We start from the raw sequence: 12,814 nt of genomic DNA on the forward strand, positions 1-12,814 counted from the left end.
CTGTCTGTAGGTGTAAATTTAATATGGCAGGGTAGAGGTGAGTTCATGGTTTCCTACATTGTCATCTTAGACTAGAAACCTTTGATTGATTGATTTTTTAGCTCATTTCCAATCATATACTTCTTGTCACTGTTGTTAGTGTTATAGTTGTTTTTATGTATTGCCTTTAAAAACTTTTTTTTTTTTTTTTTTTTTACAGAGACAGAGAGTCAGAGAGAGGGATAGACAGGGACAGACAGACAGGAATGGAGAGAGATGAGAAGCATCAATCATCAGTTTTTCGTTGTGTCACCTTAGTTGTTCATTGATTGCTCTCTCATATGTGCCTTGACCACGGGCCTTGAGCAGACTGAGTAACATCTTGCTCAAGCCAGCGATCTTGGGCTCAAGCTGGTGAGCTTTTGCTCAAACCAGATGAGCCCGCGCTCAAGCTGGTGATCTCAGGGTCTCGAACCTGGGTCCTCCACATCCCAGTCTGATGCTCTATCCACTGCACCACCACCCGGTCAGGCCCTTTAAAAACTTTTGATTTCATTTTTTTATTATATATTTCAATGTCCCTCAAGTTAAAAAATTTTATTTAATATATTTATTCAGAAAAATCCAGTTTCCTTTAGTCCCTCATTTTGTCCTATAGTCAACCATTAAAAAAATCCTTCCACTGTTTCTATTTATAACTATAAGTAGATAGATGACAAATAAATATAGATAGATGGTGATGATGCACAGATAGATGACAACTAGGTCGATAAATAGATAGAATAAATGGGTTCAGCTATATATTCTTATTCTTTTTCTCCACCTTATTAAACAAATGTGTTATGTACAAACTCTCCCGTTCCTTGCTCCAAACACATTTTGGAGACTACCCCATAGCAGAGTATTCTCATTTATTTTCTTCCACTACAGAGTATTTCTTTGTTTGATGCACATCAGTGGATACATACATTCCCTTTTCTTTCCAGCATTCTCTCTGACTGATGCTGAGGTAAAGAACCATCCAGGATTTTCCGGTGACACATATTGAGTTTGTCACACAGGCAGGGGAGCCTGAGAAATGCATCCTTTCCACTAGAGTTGTCACTTTGTCCTGATGGCCTCTGAGACCTATTTATTAGCAGAGAGGATAACTCAAGGCAAAGAGTCAGCATGGCACTGATTGTATCTGAGAGACAGGAAAGGATTAAATCTGAAAGCCCACCATTAGTCAAATAAAAGGGGACTTCAAGAAGTAACCAGGTTTATCTTTTATTTTTAAATATCAGAGTAAAGGAGGCAAAGAAACGTGATATAAATATAACTGTGAGGACACCACTTCCTTACGGGTGACTGCATTTCATACAGTTGTTGTCCCCTTTCTGTCCCCACGGGGCAGAGGAACCGTGTGTCTGTGTGTGAGAAACAAAGACGTAGGAAACACCATGTCTGGTTCACTGCAGGCTCCTCCCAGCGCAGGGAGCCAGGCCGGGTTATAGAATCCAGAAAGGTCAGGGAAAAGCACAGAGGGAAACAAGGACACCTTTCAGATCCCTCTGTGGCCAAAATGCAGGTGCAAAAGTGAACAGTGTCCTTGTACAGTGATGACACCCTCTTCCTCTCTTTCTTCTAATTCTTGTTCTGGAAGCTGTGTGAAGCTGATGAGTTTCACTCCTGATTTGCTGTTTATTTATTTATTTTTAAATGTTATCTATTGATTTTAGAGAGAAGAAGGGAGAAAGAAACAGGGACATTCATCTATTCCAGTATGTGTCCTGACTGAGGATTGAGCTAGCAACCTCTGCACTTCCGGGAAGTGTTATAACCAACTGAGATATCCAGGTAGGGCCGCTCCACATTTAACTGGCAATTATTTTATAAAGAAATGTGGGCCGCCTGACCTGGGGTGGTGCAGAGGACAGTGCGGCAACCAGCGATGCTGAGGTTGCCGGTTCAAGATCACCGGCTTGCCCGGTCAAGGCACCCATGAGAAGAAACTCTGCTTCCTGCTGCTTCTCTCCTCTGCCTTTCTCTCCCTCTCCTCTCTCTGAAATCAATAGATATAATAATAATAATAACAATAATAATAAATGTGGGCAGAAGGTGGACTCAGGGGCACAGGGGACAGTAGAGTGACCACACAGGGACCAGGGAAGGCATGAGATAAGGTACTGCTATCAGCATGGGGACTTCCGGGTCAAGTGTGGGCCAAGGAGGCCATCAGGGAGGACGTGTTCTACAGGGTCACTGACCCGGGGACAAACCAGAGCCCGAGGAAGCGCTCTCTGTGGAATAAGAGCCAAGCAGGAAACCTCATGCTGCGATGACGCTGGAACAGGGGCTCTTTATCCTCCGTGTCAGCGTGGTCACGTCAGCTCAGGAGCCCTGCAGACAGAGGGGACGTTGTGTCCAGTCCCAGCCACAGGCAGGTTCGTTCCCTCCCCACCTGGTCCTCTTGTTACAGCTCTGAAGTCAGAAGAGAAATAGTCAGAAGAGAAATACTCATACGTCTCCTGGAGCCAAAGCTCCTGCAGAGCTGGCCTGTCCTAAGTGGTGAGAAGGGGCTTTAGTGCACACTGCCTGACCACAAGTCACAGCCACAGTCCTCCCATTATTCTGTCCCTGTCCTGTCACCTCCACATCCTGTGCTAGGGACTGTGTCTCTAAAGGAGGATTAAAGAGCATTACCTGTTGGCTGAAGTCCAGAGTGTCCTGGGAAAGAGAAGGAAGACACACACTCAAAGATAGGAAGGTAAATCTGTCTCCAAACACATCGTCCCCAGCCCCAGAGCACCTGAGATTTCTCTACCCCACAACCCACCTCACCCGACACCGGAGAGGACAGGGGAGCAGACACTGAGAGCAGTGACCTGTGAAGCTCCCCTCACACACATCCAGTGTCTGCTCCTCATTTACTCCAGGGTCGTGACCCAAGACTCCTGCATGTTAACCCTTCTCTTCCTCTTCAGGCTATAATTCCTTATGTTTCAACTGTAAGCACCATTAGTTATTATTTCTGGATTTCCAGGAAATTTGAGATTGACCAGGGAAAGAAGGGTTTATATGGTGCCATTGATAACAGAGAACTAAGGAGCAAAGTCACTTCTTCCCCCATAGAGTCTGTGGGGATCCTCAGCTGACAGCAGGCGCCTTACCTTTCTGACCCCTGAAGTAGACGAACAGCCCCGCCCCCAGGAAGAGCAGGCCCAGCATGAAACCCCCTACTCCACTCAGCATCTTGCTCTGTGCAGATTCAGACTGTGCCCCTGAGAGAAGAAGCTATTTTAGTGATATTGATCCCAAATCCAGCTCTTTAATTGAGATTCGGGGACTGAGCTTTGAGAGTAAGGGGGGAAGGCAGACCCAGAAGGACCAGAACAACTGGTCATTTCTGGAAAAAGAACTTAAAACTCACACTGAGTCGATACACGGTTCAGGCACTGAACTCATTTAAACATCACAGCCCTGACATCAGACCACTGCTTCGTGATCTAAAGGATTTGGAATCTGAAATTCAATGAGGTGGAGCCCTCCTCCAAGGGGACAGAGCTAATAGACACAGAGCAGGGACTGCTCCCCTCATGTCGGGAGGCCCCCACATTGTAGAGGATGCGCTTCTCAGATCACAGTGGACAACTCAGAGCAGCAGTGTGGAAGGACCAGCACAGCCCGACACAGAGGACTGGTACCCAGAGCCAAGAGAGCTATGACTTATGACATCATGGGGAAGTTCAAAACAGGGACAAAAATAATGGCCTCTGCCAGGGTTATAGCTTTTCATAGAACTATCACACAACTATCCAGTGACCTGTGCTGAAGGAGAAAACACAGTGAGAACACGGTGTGGGGAGGGAGAACCCAGCCCTCAGGGAGAAGCAAGGTCCCCTGTGCTGAGTGAGACATGGGTGAGATCAGAAAGCTTCTCACTCCATTTTGCAATGTGAGGGCTCGTCAGGCTTGGGTGCTGCACTTGGCAGGTGTAGACCTCTCCACTCTGGGGCACTGTTTCCAGCATCACCAGCATCTGGAAGGTCCAGTCTCCGTTCCGGATCAGGCCTGTGGAGCTGACCCCAGCCTCCTCTTCCTGGCCGTTGCGGAACCAGCGAACTTCAATGTGGCCTGGATAGAAGCCACTGACAGAGCAGACCAGGAGGTTGTGGTGCTGCAGGCGCTCGGTCTTTGCAGGATACACAGTCACTGTGGGCGCAGCTGGGAGAGAAAGGGGGGAGAGGAACATGAGGAAGACAGAGGGAGGCTTCTTGGTTGGCTCCCTGTCGGCCTCCAGTCCCCAGTCCCAGACTCTGTCCTTGGGCAGCTCCCTCAGAGCTGGTCCTGTGGCCCAGCGGGAGTTAGCGCCCTGAGCCTTGAATCTATCCCTAAATCTGTGGCTTTCTAGAGTTGACAGATACTGTGGAGATTTGGGGGACATTTCCATATCCTGAAACAGTTATTCATTAATTGATGTGTTTACAAATCTTTGCAAGGCCTGTAGGTATTAAAGTGTGATTTCTAGGCCAGGGTTTCCTGAGTTCAAATCTTGGTTCTGCCTCTTAATGGTTGCTTCTGGGAGAATGTTTACATTCCTCTGTGCCTCAGCTCTCTCACCTATAAAGGAGGATAGTAATACTAACTTACCTTTTTGGGATATGGTAGGATCAATGGATCTAAATATGTAAAGCCGTGCCTGGAACCCACTGAGCAATATATTTTAGCTAGCTATTATCCTTGCTCCTTCAGAGAGAAAAGATAATTCAAAGCAGTGTGGACAAATTGAGAAACAGCGTGGAGAAAATGGGATATAGAGTATGAAATCCTGGGAATATGACACCCACACCTGAGAACCCCACTAACATGGTCCCACCTGGGAAGCAGGAAAGACAGGTGGTTCCCTGACTCTAAGAACTGAGCCCCAGAAAGACTGAGTCCTGAGGAGAGGGGGAGGAGCCCGGGGAGTTATTCATTAGAAATACTTGTAGGCCCTGGCCTGTTGGCTCAGTGGATAGTCAATTGACGTATGGACATCCCAGGTTCAATACCCTGTGAAGGCACAGATAAGAAGCAAACACATGCTTCTCTCCCTCTTCCTCTCCCCCACTCTCCCTCCCTCCTCTCCCTCTACTCTTCTCCCAGCCAGTGGCTGGATTGGCCCAAAAGTCCACCTCAGGCACTGAGGATAGCTTAGCTGGTTCCAGCATCAGCCCCAGATGGGTATTGCTGTCTGGATCCCTGTTGGGACGCATGGGGGAGTCTATCTCCTGTGCTCTCATTTAAAATAAAAAAGAATCTAGAAATCAAAAAAGTGTAAGTTAAAAATAAAAAAAAATTTCAATTGACTGGTAATATTAAAGAACATTTGGAATGTGAGATAAATTGTTACAACTATAAAAAGATAATATGGAACTAGTTTTAAAATACATTTAACATTATAAAAATAGTAACATCAAAATGTGAAGTAGCAAAATTATAATTTATAAAGCTGTTTTAAAATCACTTCCACTATTTAAAAATACAGACACTAAGGGAAGAAAAGTAAGAAGCTGAGACCTAGTTGGAGCCTCAGAAAGAGCAGAGGCACCTGGGAGCCCCTCCCCTCCAACACCAGCCCCGCCCCCCGACACCAGCCCCGCCCCTGACACCAGCCCCACCCTCCGACACCAGCCACGCCCCACGACACCAGCCACGCCACCCGACACCAGCACCGCCTCTCTAGTAATGGACTCGCTATGTGCAAGCCCGTGACTGTCCTGGCCCGGGTACGGAGGGTTTGCCCGGGGCAGTCGTGACTCTGCTCACACTCGATCACCTCCCTCACCTCTGCTTCCCGAGAGCCTCCACCCCAGCCCACCAGCCCCGGAAACACGTTTCCTCCGCAGGACAGGACTGCACGGTGTCCTGTGTCCCGACAGCCGCCCTCAGGGCCTCGCGCTCCCGCGCCCCTTGATGGTCCTCTTCCTCTCCCCATCCTACGCACACGAACACATGGACGTACGTACATGTACATGCACGCACAGGCACGCACACATGCACGCAGACATACATTCACACACTCACGGACACGGACACACGTGTATACACACACACACACACACACACACACACACACACCCCGGCAGCGCTAACTTTGCCGATGCACCAGGAATGGCTCAGCAATCCGGTACCAGACTCTGCAGAACGTGTCCACATCTGCCCTAGAGTCCTCCAGAATATTCTTCTGCCGGTTCCAGTACTCGGCGTCCGGCCGCCCCAGCTCGGTCACCGCGCGGAACTCCCCCACGTCGCTGTCGAAGCGCACGTACTCCTGCCCGTTGTAGATGTATCTCTCCACATGCCGCACGCGCTCCGTCCCGTTGTAGAAGTAACACTCACCCTTATACTCCATCAGATAATGTGCTGTGGGGACAGGACAGTGTGGGCACACTGGGTAGAGACAGATGGTGGCGCCACCCAGTGCGGGGCACTCAGGCCCAAGTGGATACGTGAACACCAGCACCCCAACTGCCTGCACCCAGGGTCCTGTCTCGTCTGGGACCCGGGGTCAAGGGAGTCCCTTCAGGTCCTAAGTCACTGGGGATCCCCTTGGGCTTAACTGCAGGGCTGCTGGACCCCCAGCTGCTTGAGGATTTGTCTCAACTCCACCTCCTTCTGGAAGCTTCCACCGCCCTCCTCTCACCACCTCTTCCCCTTTCCTTAAACATGTCCTCCTCCTTCTGTGAGCACGTGGTTGGTGGGACCTCCTGCTGCCCTGGGCGTCCACAGAAGGAGAACAGACTCTCTCCTCTGCCTGGAGCTTAACGTTTAGTGACAGTGACTGTCGCAGCCCAGGGGCACAGAGTTCATACAGGAGTGAGAGATGTCAGAGGAGAAGTGTGGCGTCCAGAACATAGAGGAATAACGTGATCTAAGTTACAGCAGAGTGCCAAGAAGCCGCCTCTGTGGCCCTGGCCCGTTGGTCAGAGGATAGAGCGGTGGCCAGCCTGTGGAAGTCCTGGTTCCTTTTTGGTCAGGGCTCACATGAGAGGCGACCTTCTGCTTCTCTCCCCTTCTCTCCCCTTCTCTCCCCTTCTCTTCCCCTTCCTCGCTCTCTTTTTCTCACAGCCAGTGGCTCCGTTGGTTTGGTGTGCCCTGGGCACTGAGGATGGCTCAGTTGAGTCAAGCATCCATCCCAGATGGGGTTGCTGGGTGAATCCCCGTCGGGGTGCATGCTGTAATCTATCTCCCCTTCTCACACCAAAAAAAAGAAAAAAAAAAAAAGCGGCTTCTGGGTGACATTGAAAATGTGACAGGAAGGTTTAGTTGGTGTGAGCTGGCAGAAGACAGGTGTGTGTGTTTGGGGAAAGAAAAGCACATTTTAGGTAAAGGTAACATCACCTGCAAAAGTCTGAGAGAACCATGAACGTCCTCCAGACAGGAGAGGCAACAGTGCCCTGAGGCACGGACAGTGACAGAGGAGGGGAGGGGACAGGACAGGTCAAGTGGAGCCCTTGTTGAAAACCTGGGGGGTGGGGTTAGGATGGGACCTTTTTCTAAATGTAATGGAAACCACGGACGGGTTTTAGGGAGACTAAACTGCAATCCCAACAGGGCCGCATCTCTTTTCCGCATTTCCACATCCAGAAAGCTCAGAAAACCAGAGACCAAGCCTGTGGTTAAAAGTGAGATGAATAGAAAGAAGCTTCTGGTGTCATCAATAGTGTGGAGAGGAAAATTACTGCAGAAACTTGAGACACTTTACTGAAAAATAATTGTGACTTAAAAAGATGAGTTGTTAAGAGTTAATAGAGATGTGATGACCAAGAACTCATGAAATTTTGAAAAAACATTGCATAAGAAACCACGATGTGACACCCAACTTGGCTCTAGATATTGCCAGATGTTCCAGGGGTGGAAAGAGAGGGGAAGGGATGGTGACCTTCCCAGGGTGAGCTCACTAGTATAAGCCATCTGAAACACCTGTGGTGAAAAAGCCATTGATATTTATACAGCAGCTGAGAATTGCATAGGTAGTTCTACCTACTGAAAATGTAGGTCCTACATGAAATTTGTACTTTTTAGGAATATCATCTGAATGCAGACTATTATTCCAGAAGAATAAATTTGTTCGGGACCAAGGCTTACCTGTTTCTTTGCCTTGTCGACCAGTCACCAAGTCAGATAATTTATTCCTCACATCATCTTCTCTCTTACCTTTTCTGCCAGGTCCCCCGCTTATCTACAGGAGGAAACTGCAGCACAGCCGTCTGGTTCCTGTTCAGTGTCCCAAATAGTTCACTGTCTAGCTGTGTCTCCTGCTGCATCAGAATACCAGCCTCGGCCAGAGTGGAACTCCCATTTCTATAATCAGGTCCCTCAGAGGGAAGAAACTAAGAAGATGACATTCTCATGTGGACAGTTTACAAAAACGAGCCGGTCCCCAGACTCTGAGTAGAGACCTTCACTTAGAAATGATGGCAGAGACGAGGGGACTATGGTCAGATCAGGTCTGTTCACAAATGATCTAACCGTCTTGACATGTGACAAAATTGAAAAATGAAAACGTGTGAAGCCACTGTAGCCTGTGGGGTTAGCACTGTCCGTCCATGTGCACGGCCCTATTTAAAGTTTTCAAATATAATGAATAGTGTGCCCAGTTAAATTTGGATTTCAGACAAAATATTGTTGTTTCTCTGAGATTCAGATTCAGTCGGGCATCCTGTGTTTCTCTGGGAGCCCCAGCCCCACACTAACAAGACCTGAGACGCAGGAGCATAGTTCACACTTCCTGTGTTCTTCCTCACGTGCTCACGACAGTCTGCACTAGTGTGAGTCCAGACAGGACTTTTCAAATTATAAATGCGAATGAATGTGAATGTGAATCTCTCCTATATTGGAACTAGGAGACCACGCATCTCCCTACCCCCAACCCTAAGACACCCTGGCACATGTGAGCATCAGATACTTCCCCAGTAATTCAGACTCAGCCAAGCCACTGTCACCAGTGGAGGTTAGAAGCCCGAGCTCTAGAGTTAGAAAATCTACATTTTAATGTCAGCTCTTCCACTTAGGTCAGGTTTTAACATCCAGGGGCCCAATTTCCTTTATTTGTAAAATTGATTTAATGATAATATATTTTTCACAGGATATTGTTAAGTGTGGAATCAAATAGTGATTCTTTCTAGTGCTCACCAAATAATAAGGATGCAAAGTAGGAGAATCTGATAGTACAGGATGAATTTATAATGAACAGGAACCTGGCCAGGTGTTCAGAGAAGCTTTGAGTTCTCTAAGGCATCACAGACACTGACCCCATAGATGCTGCTTGTCAGCGGGTTCACTTTAAGTACTGAGAGTCTCTGCTTCAGCCCCGGGGGACTTTCCACAGGAGGAATGGAGAGCACTGACCCCAGCTCTGTCAGGGGACTTCCGCTACTGGGTTCAGGGGGGAAGGAAGGGAGACAGAAGTGAGGCCCCTTGGTACCTCCTTGCCTTTTAGGGAGAGACACCACATTTCAGATGCTGTCAAGGACATCACAGCGGATTTCTTAGTAGAGACCCTTCCAATTTCTTTTGACTCCTCATAAAACTTCAGAGAACTTTTCCTTTTCTTGGGATAACTCAATATAATAAATAGAACCATTTAATAAGGAATTATTTTGACATTATTATTTCTGAATCCCATGAAGACCCTGAGGGAATGGGACATGAGGCTGGAGAGGTTTATTGGAGGAGAGTGGAGAAGAAACGGTCTCTACAGAGGGAGCTCCTGACACGGCTCTCGTAGGGCGAGCACCCAGGCTCCTTCTGCTGTGGAAAGAATCGGGATCCACAGGATGAAGACAGGGGGTCACTGAAGAGAATGTCACAGTTTTCTAAGGGACATGACCTGGACACAGTGACAAAGCTAATCCCTTCCTTCTCTCACCCACAGTAGCTCACCCCCGAGGTGCACTTACGTGGTGTGTCCCTGGCCCCATCCAGGAGAGGGCTCAGTACCATCACTGTCACCGTCAGAGCTGCCACCCAGGAGCCTCCGGGGAACCACAGACACACCATGCTGGAGCAGAAAGGACAGGTGCAAATAGCGGGGAGTCCCACCCAGTAAGGATCATAAGCCTTCCTCACCCACATCCCGCATAATGTGAACTAAGAAAACTCATTTTCTGTTCCTTGATTGGGTGATTTCAGTGTTGAGAACCAATCAGCGTCAGAGAAAAATAGTGTCATCAGTTGCCGATCAGAGATTTTGTCTGAAGGTCCTCTTGTGAAACTTAAATTTCCCTTCATTAAAAGGCTTGTTTTAATTTAGTGCTTTAAAGGTTTGCTGGGTTGTATCGAAAACATTTAATTGGGCCCCTATGGAAAGCCACTCCGTGCGGGTTGGTGACAAGCACACAAGTTTGAGACTTTTAGGAGCATTCGTCTGTCTTTCTTGAGCACGAGCTGCTGTGACAGATGTCTGAGTGTGTGTGCTAGGAGTGAGGGTGGAGGAGATGGAGCCCTGTGGGGAAACGGACATTGCTCTCTGCGCTGTAACCATACGGTTTTACACACACATGGTGCTACTTTGTATAATCATTACAGGTCATTTAAATGCGAGCAGAGCTCAGAGCCCGAGTGGACGTTAGAGGACAGCTCTCTACCCAAAGTTCTGTACTAATTCTGACTCCACCACGGTTCTGACCCGCAGTCCTGCTGGCCCGTGCTGTCACGTTCCCAGTGACGGGACCCCTCCCATGCTGCCGTAAGAGTGACCATGATTCTGTGGGTGGAATGGGTGGAGACGGTCAAAGGTACAGACTTTCTGTTATAAAATAAGTAAGTCACGAGAATGCAAGGGACAGCTCAGAGCATAGGTCTTAAATGTTGTCATGACAAGAAAAATTGTTGTAACTGTGTGTGGTGAGATGTTAACTAGACTTACTGCGGTGATCATTTCACAGTGTACAGCAATGTCCAGTCATTATGTTGTGTATCTGAAACTAGTATGATGCCACATGTCGATTATACCTCAGTATAAAAGGTTAGAGCCGTGTGGGCTCCCCAGGACTTGGGTAAAGAGACTGATTCACTATGGACTTAGGGATGTATGTTCTCTGTTCTAGAGTGATCACCGAATAACAGAAACAGTGTAGAACTTCCAAACTTGCAGTAAGGGAAAAAATAAAGGAATGATAAATATTTACATCACTCCACTATATATTTCCTGTTCAGATACCACATCTTTGTGGACCACACCTTACGCTAGACATGTCCAGCCAAAGGGATCCAGTGGCTATAGCCAATCTGAACACCCATCATATAACAGACGCTAAACGATAAGTAGATTTATATCTTAACACTCTCTTTTAATTTGTAATTTGTTCTTTGAGGAATAAATAGCATTTACTTAGAAATATATAAAAGTTTATAAAAATATCTATGTCACTGACAACTTCAATACAAAAAATAAACTTAAAAATGAATTGTCGTTTTTTAGCATCTTTGGAGAAGTGAGGTAACTTTCCCTTCGTGGTTCCATGCACTTCCTCAAATAATCTAACATGCGAAAGTATTTAGGAATCAGTTCAGAAATAGACATTTCCCTCTCTTCCTTTGCAAGTGATACTTTAAGAATTTCAGCTAGGCCCCGGCCAGTTCAGTGGTAGAGTGTCAGCCCAGTGTGTGGATGTCCCAGGATTGATCCTCAGGGCACACAGGACAAGTGCCCATCTGCTTCCCCACATCTACCCATCTCGCCTCTCTCCCTTTATATATTTTCCCCTTCTGTAGCTCTGGCTCTATTGGAGCCATAGCTAGTTGGCCCTAGGTGCTGAGGATGGCTCCATGGCCTCTGCCTCAGGTGCTAAGAAGAGCTCAGTTGCTGAGCAACGAAGCAATGCCCCAGATGGGCAGAGCATTGCCTTGTAATGGGCTTGCAGGGTGAATCATGGTCAGGGCATATGTGGGAGTCTGTTTCTCTGCCTCCCCTCTTCTCACTGAATAAAAAATAAAATAAAAAAGGAATTTCATCTCACAAAGAACTTGTTTAGGTGAATTTCATTTTCTTAAAAAACTAAAAGTGTGTTTCAGAATTCATTTAATACCAATTAATTGACAGAGGCATTAAGGAAACGTGAAGTCTCTTGTGTCATTGTACAGAGCTGAATTGCCCAGACCACGGGCAGGGCTTGAGCCCATAGCCGACTATCTCAGAGCCTCAGCGGTCCCTGCTTCGCTTACTGAGGAGTCTCCGTGGGGCCCCGGGATCTGACTGTCTCTGAAAGGAAATGTTGTCTTGTTTCTCCTTCCAAGTGCCCTTCCTTTCCCCCCAGCTTCTGAGAAACTTTAGAAAGTCAGGTTTCTGGATTTGACAACAGGAAAGAAGAGACGCATGCAGAGAGGTGCTGTGCCTGAAACCTCCGAGGCCATTTACTTGTCGCTCTGTCCTGATGGCCTCTGAGTCCTACTTATGGGAAAGGGGACATCTCAGGGCAAGGAGTCAGCATGGCACTGATTGTATCTGAGAGACAGGAAAGGATTAAATTTGGAAGCCCACCATTAGTCTAATAAAAGGGGACTTCAAAAAGTAACCAGGTTTATATTTTATTTTTAAAAATAAGAGTAAAGGAGGCAAAGGAACATGATATAAAAACCACAAGGACACCACTTCCTTACAGGTGACTGCATTTTATACTGTTGTTGTCCCCTTTCTGTCCCCACGGGACAGTGGACCATGTGTCTGTGTGTGAGAAACACAGACGTAGGAGACACCGTGTCTGTGTTCAGTGCAGGCTCCTCCCAGCTCAGGGAGCCGGACCTGGTTATAGAATCCAGAAACATCAGGAAAAAGCACAGAGGGAAACAAGGACACCTTCCAGATCCC

General features: G+C 47.5%; 1 protein-coding gene across 2 annotated transcripts; it reads right to left on the reverse strand.

Moving 5' to 3' along the window:
* Positions 1–1,324: 1,324 nt before the first annotated feature.
* On the reverse strand, positions 1,325–10,046 carry LOC136337215 (DLA class II histocompatibility antigen, DR-1 beta chain-like). Of its 2 annotated transcripts, XM_066278605.1 has the most exons (6): positions 9,906–10,046; positions 6,097–6,366; positions 3,904–4,185; positions 3,132–3,242; positions 2,665–2,688; positions 1,331–2,361 (listed from the first exon to the last, which is right to left on the reverse strand). In XM_066278605.1, the coding sequence occupies exons 1-6, from the start codon at positions 10,003–10,005 to the stop codon at positions 2,348–2,350; spliced, it is 801 nt and encodes a 266-aa protein (XP_066134702.1). In that variant the 5' UTR covers positions 10,006–10,046; the 3' UTR covers positions 1,331–2,347. The 2 variants fall into 2 exon arrangements, with proteins under 2 accessions (XP_066134712.1, XP_066134702.1); XM_066278615.1 differs by lacking the exon at positions 2,665–2,688 and having other exon boundaries at positions 1,325–2,361.
* Between the last annotated feature and the right edge of the window lie 2,768 nt (positions 10,047–12,814).

Source organism: Saccopteryx bilineata, chromosome 1, assembly GCF_036850765.1.
Source record: "Saccopteryx bilineata isolate mSacBil1 chromosome 1, mSacBil1_pri_phased_curated, whole genome shotgun sequence".
Lineage (NCBI taxonomy): Eukaryota > Metazoa > Chordata > Mammalia > Chiroptera > Emballonuridae > Saccopteryx > Saccopteryx bilineata.

What these genes read in the sequence shown, in the direction of transcription:
- LOC136337215 (XM_066278605.1), bottom strand. Translation starts at nt 10,005, where the DNA reads ATGGTGTGTCTGTGGTTCCCCGGAGGCTCCTGGGTGGCAGCTCTGACG. An exon ending in ATTCCTGGTGCATCGGCAAA is followed by an intron (nt 4,186 to 6,096) that starts GTTAGCGCTGCC and finishes TTTCTCTCCCAG; the next exon opens with CTGCGCCCACAGTGACTGTG. An exon ending in CCCTCACATTGCAAAATGGA is followed by an intron (nt 3,243 to 3,903) that starts GTGAGAAGCTTT and finishes TTCTTCTCTCAG; the next exon opens with GGGCACAGTCTGAATCTGCA.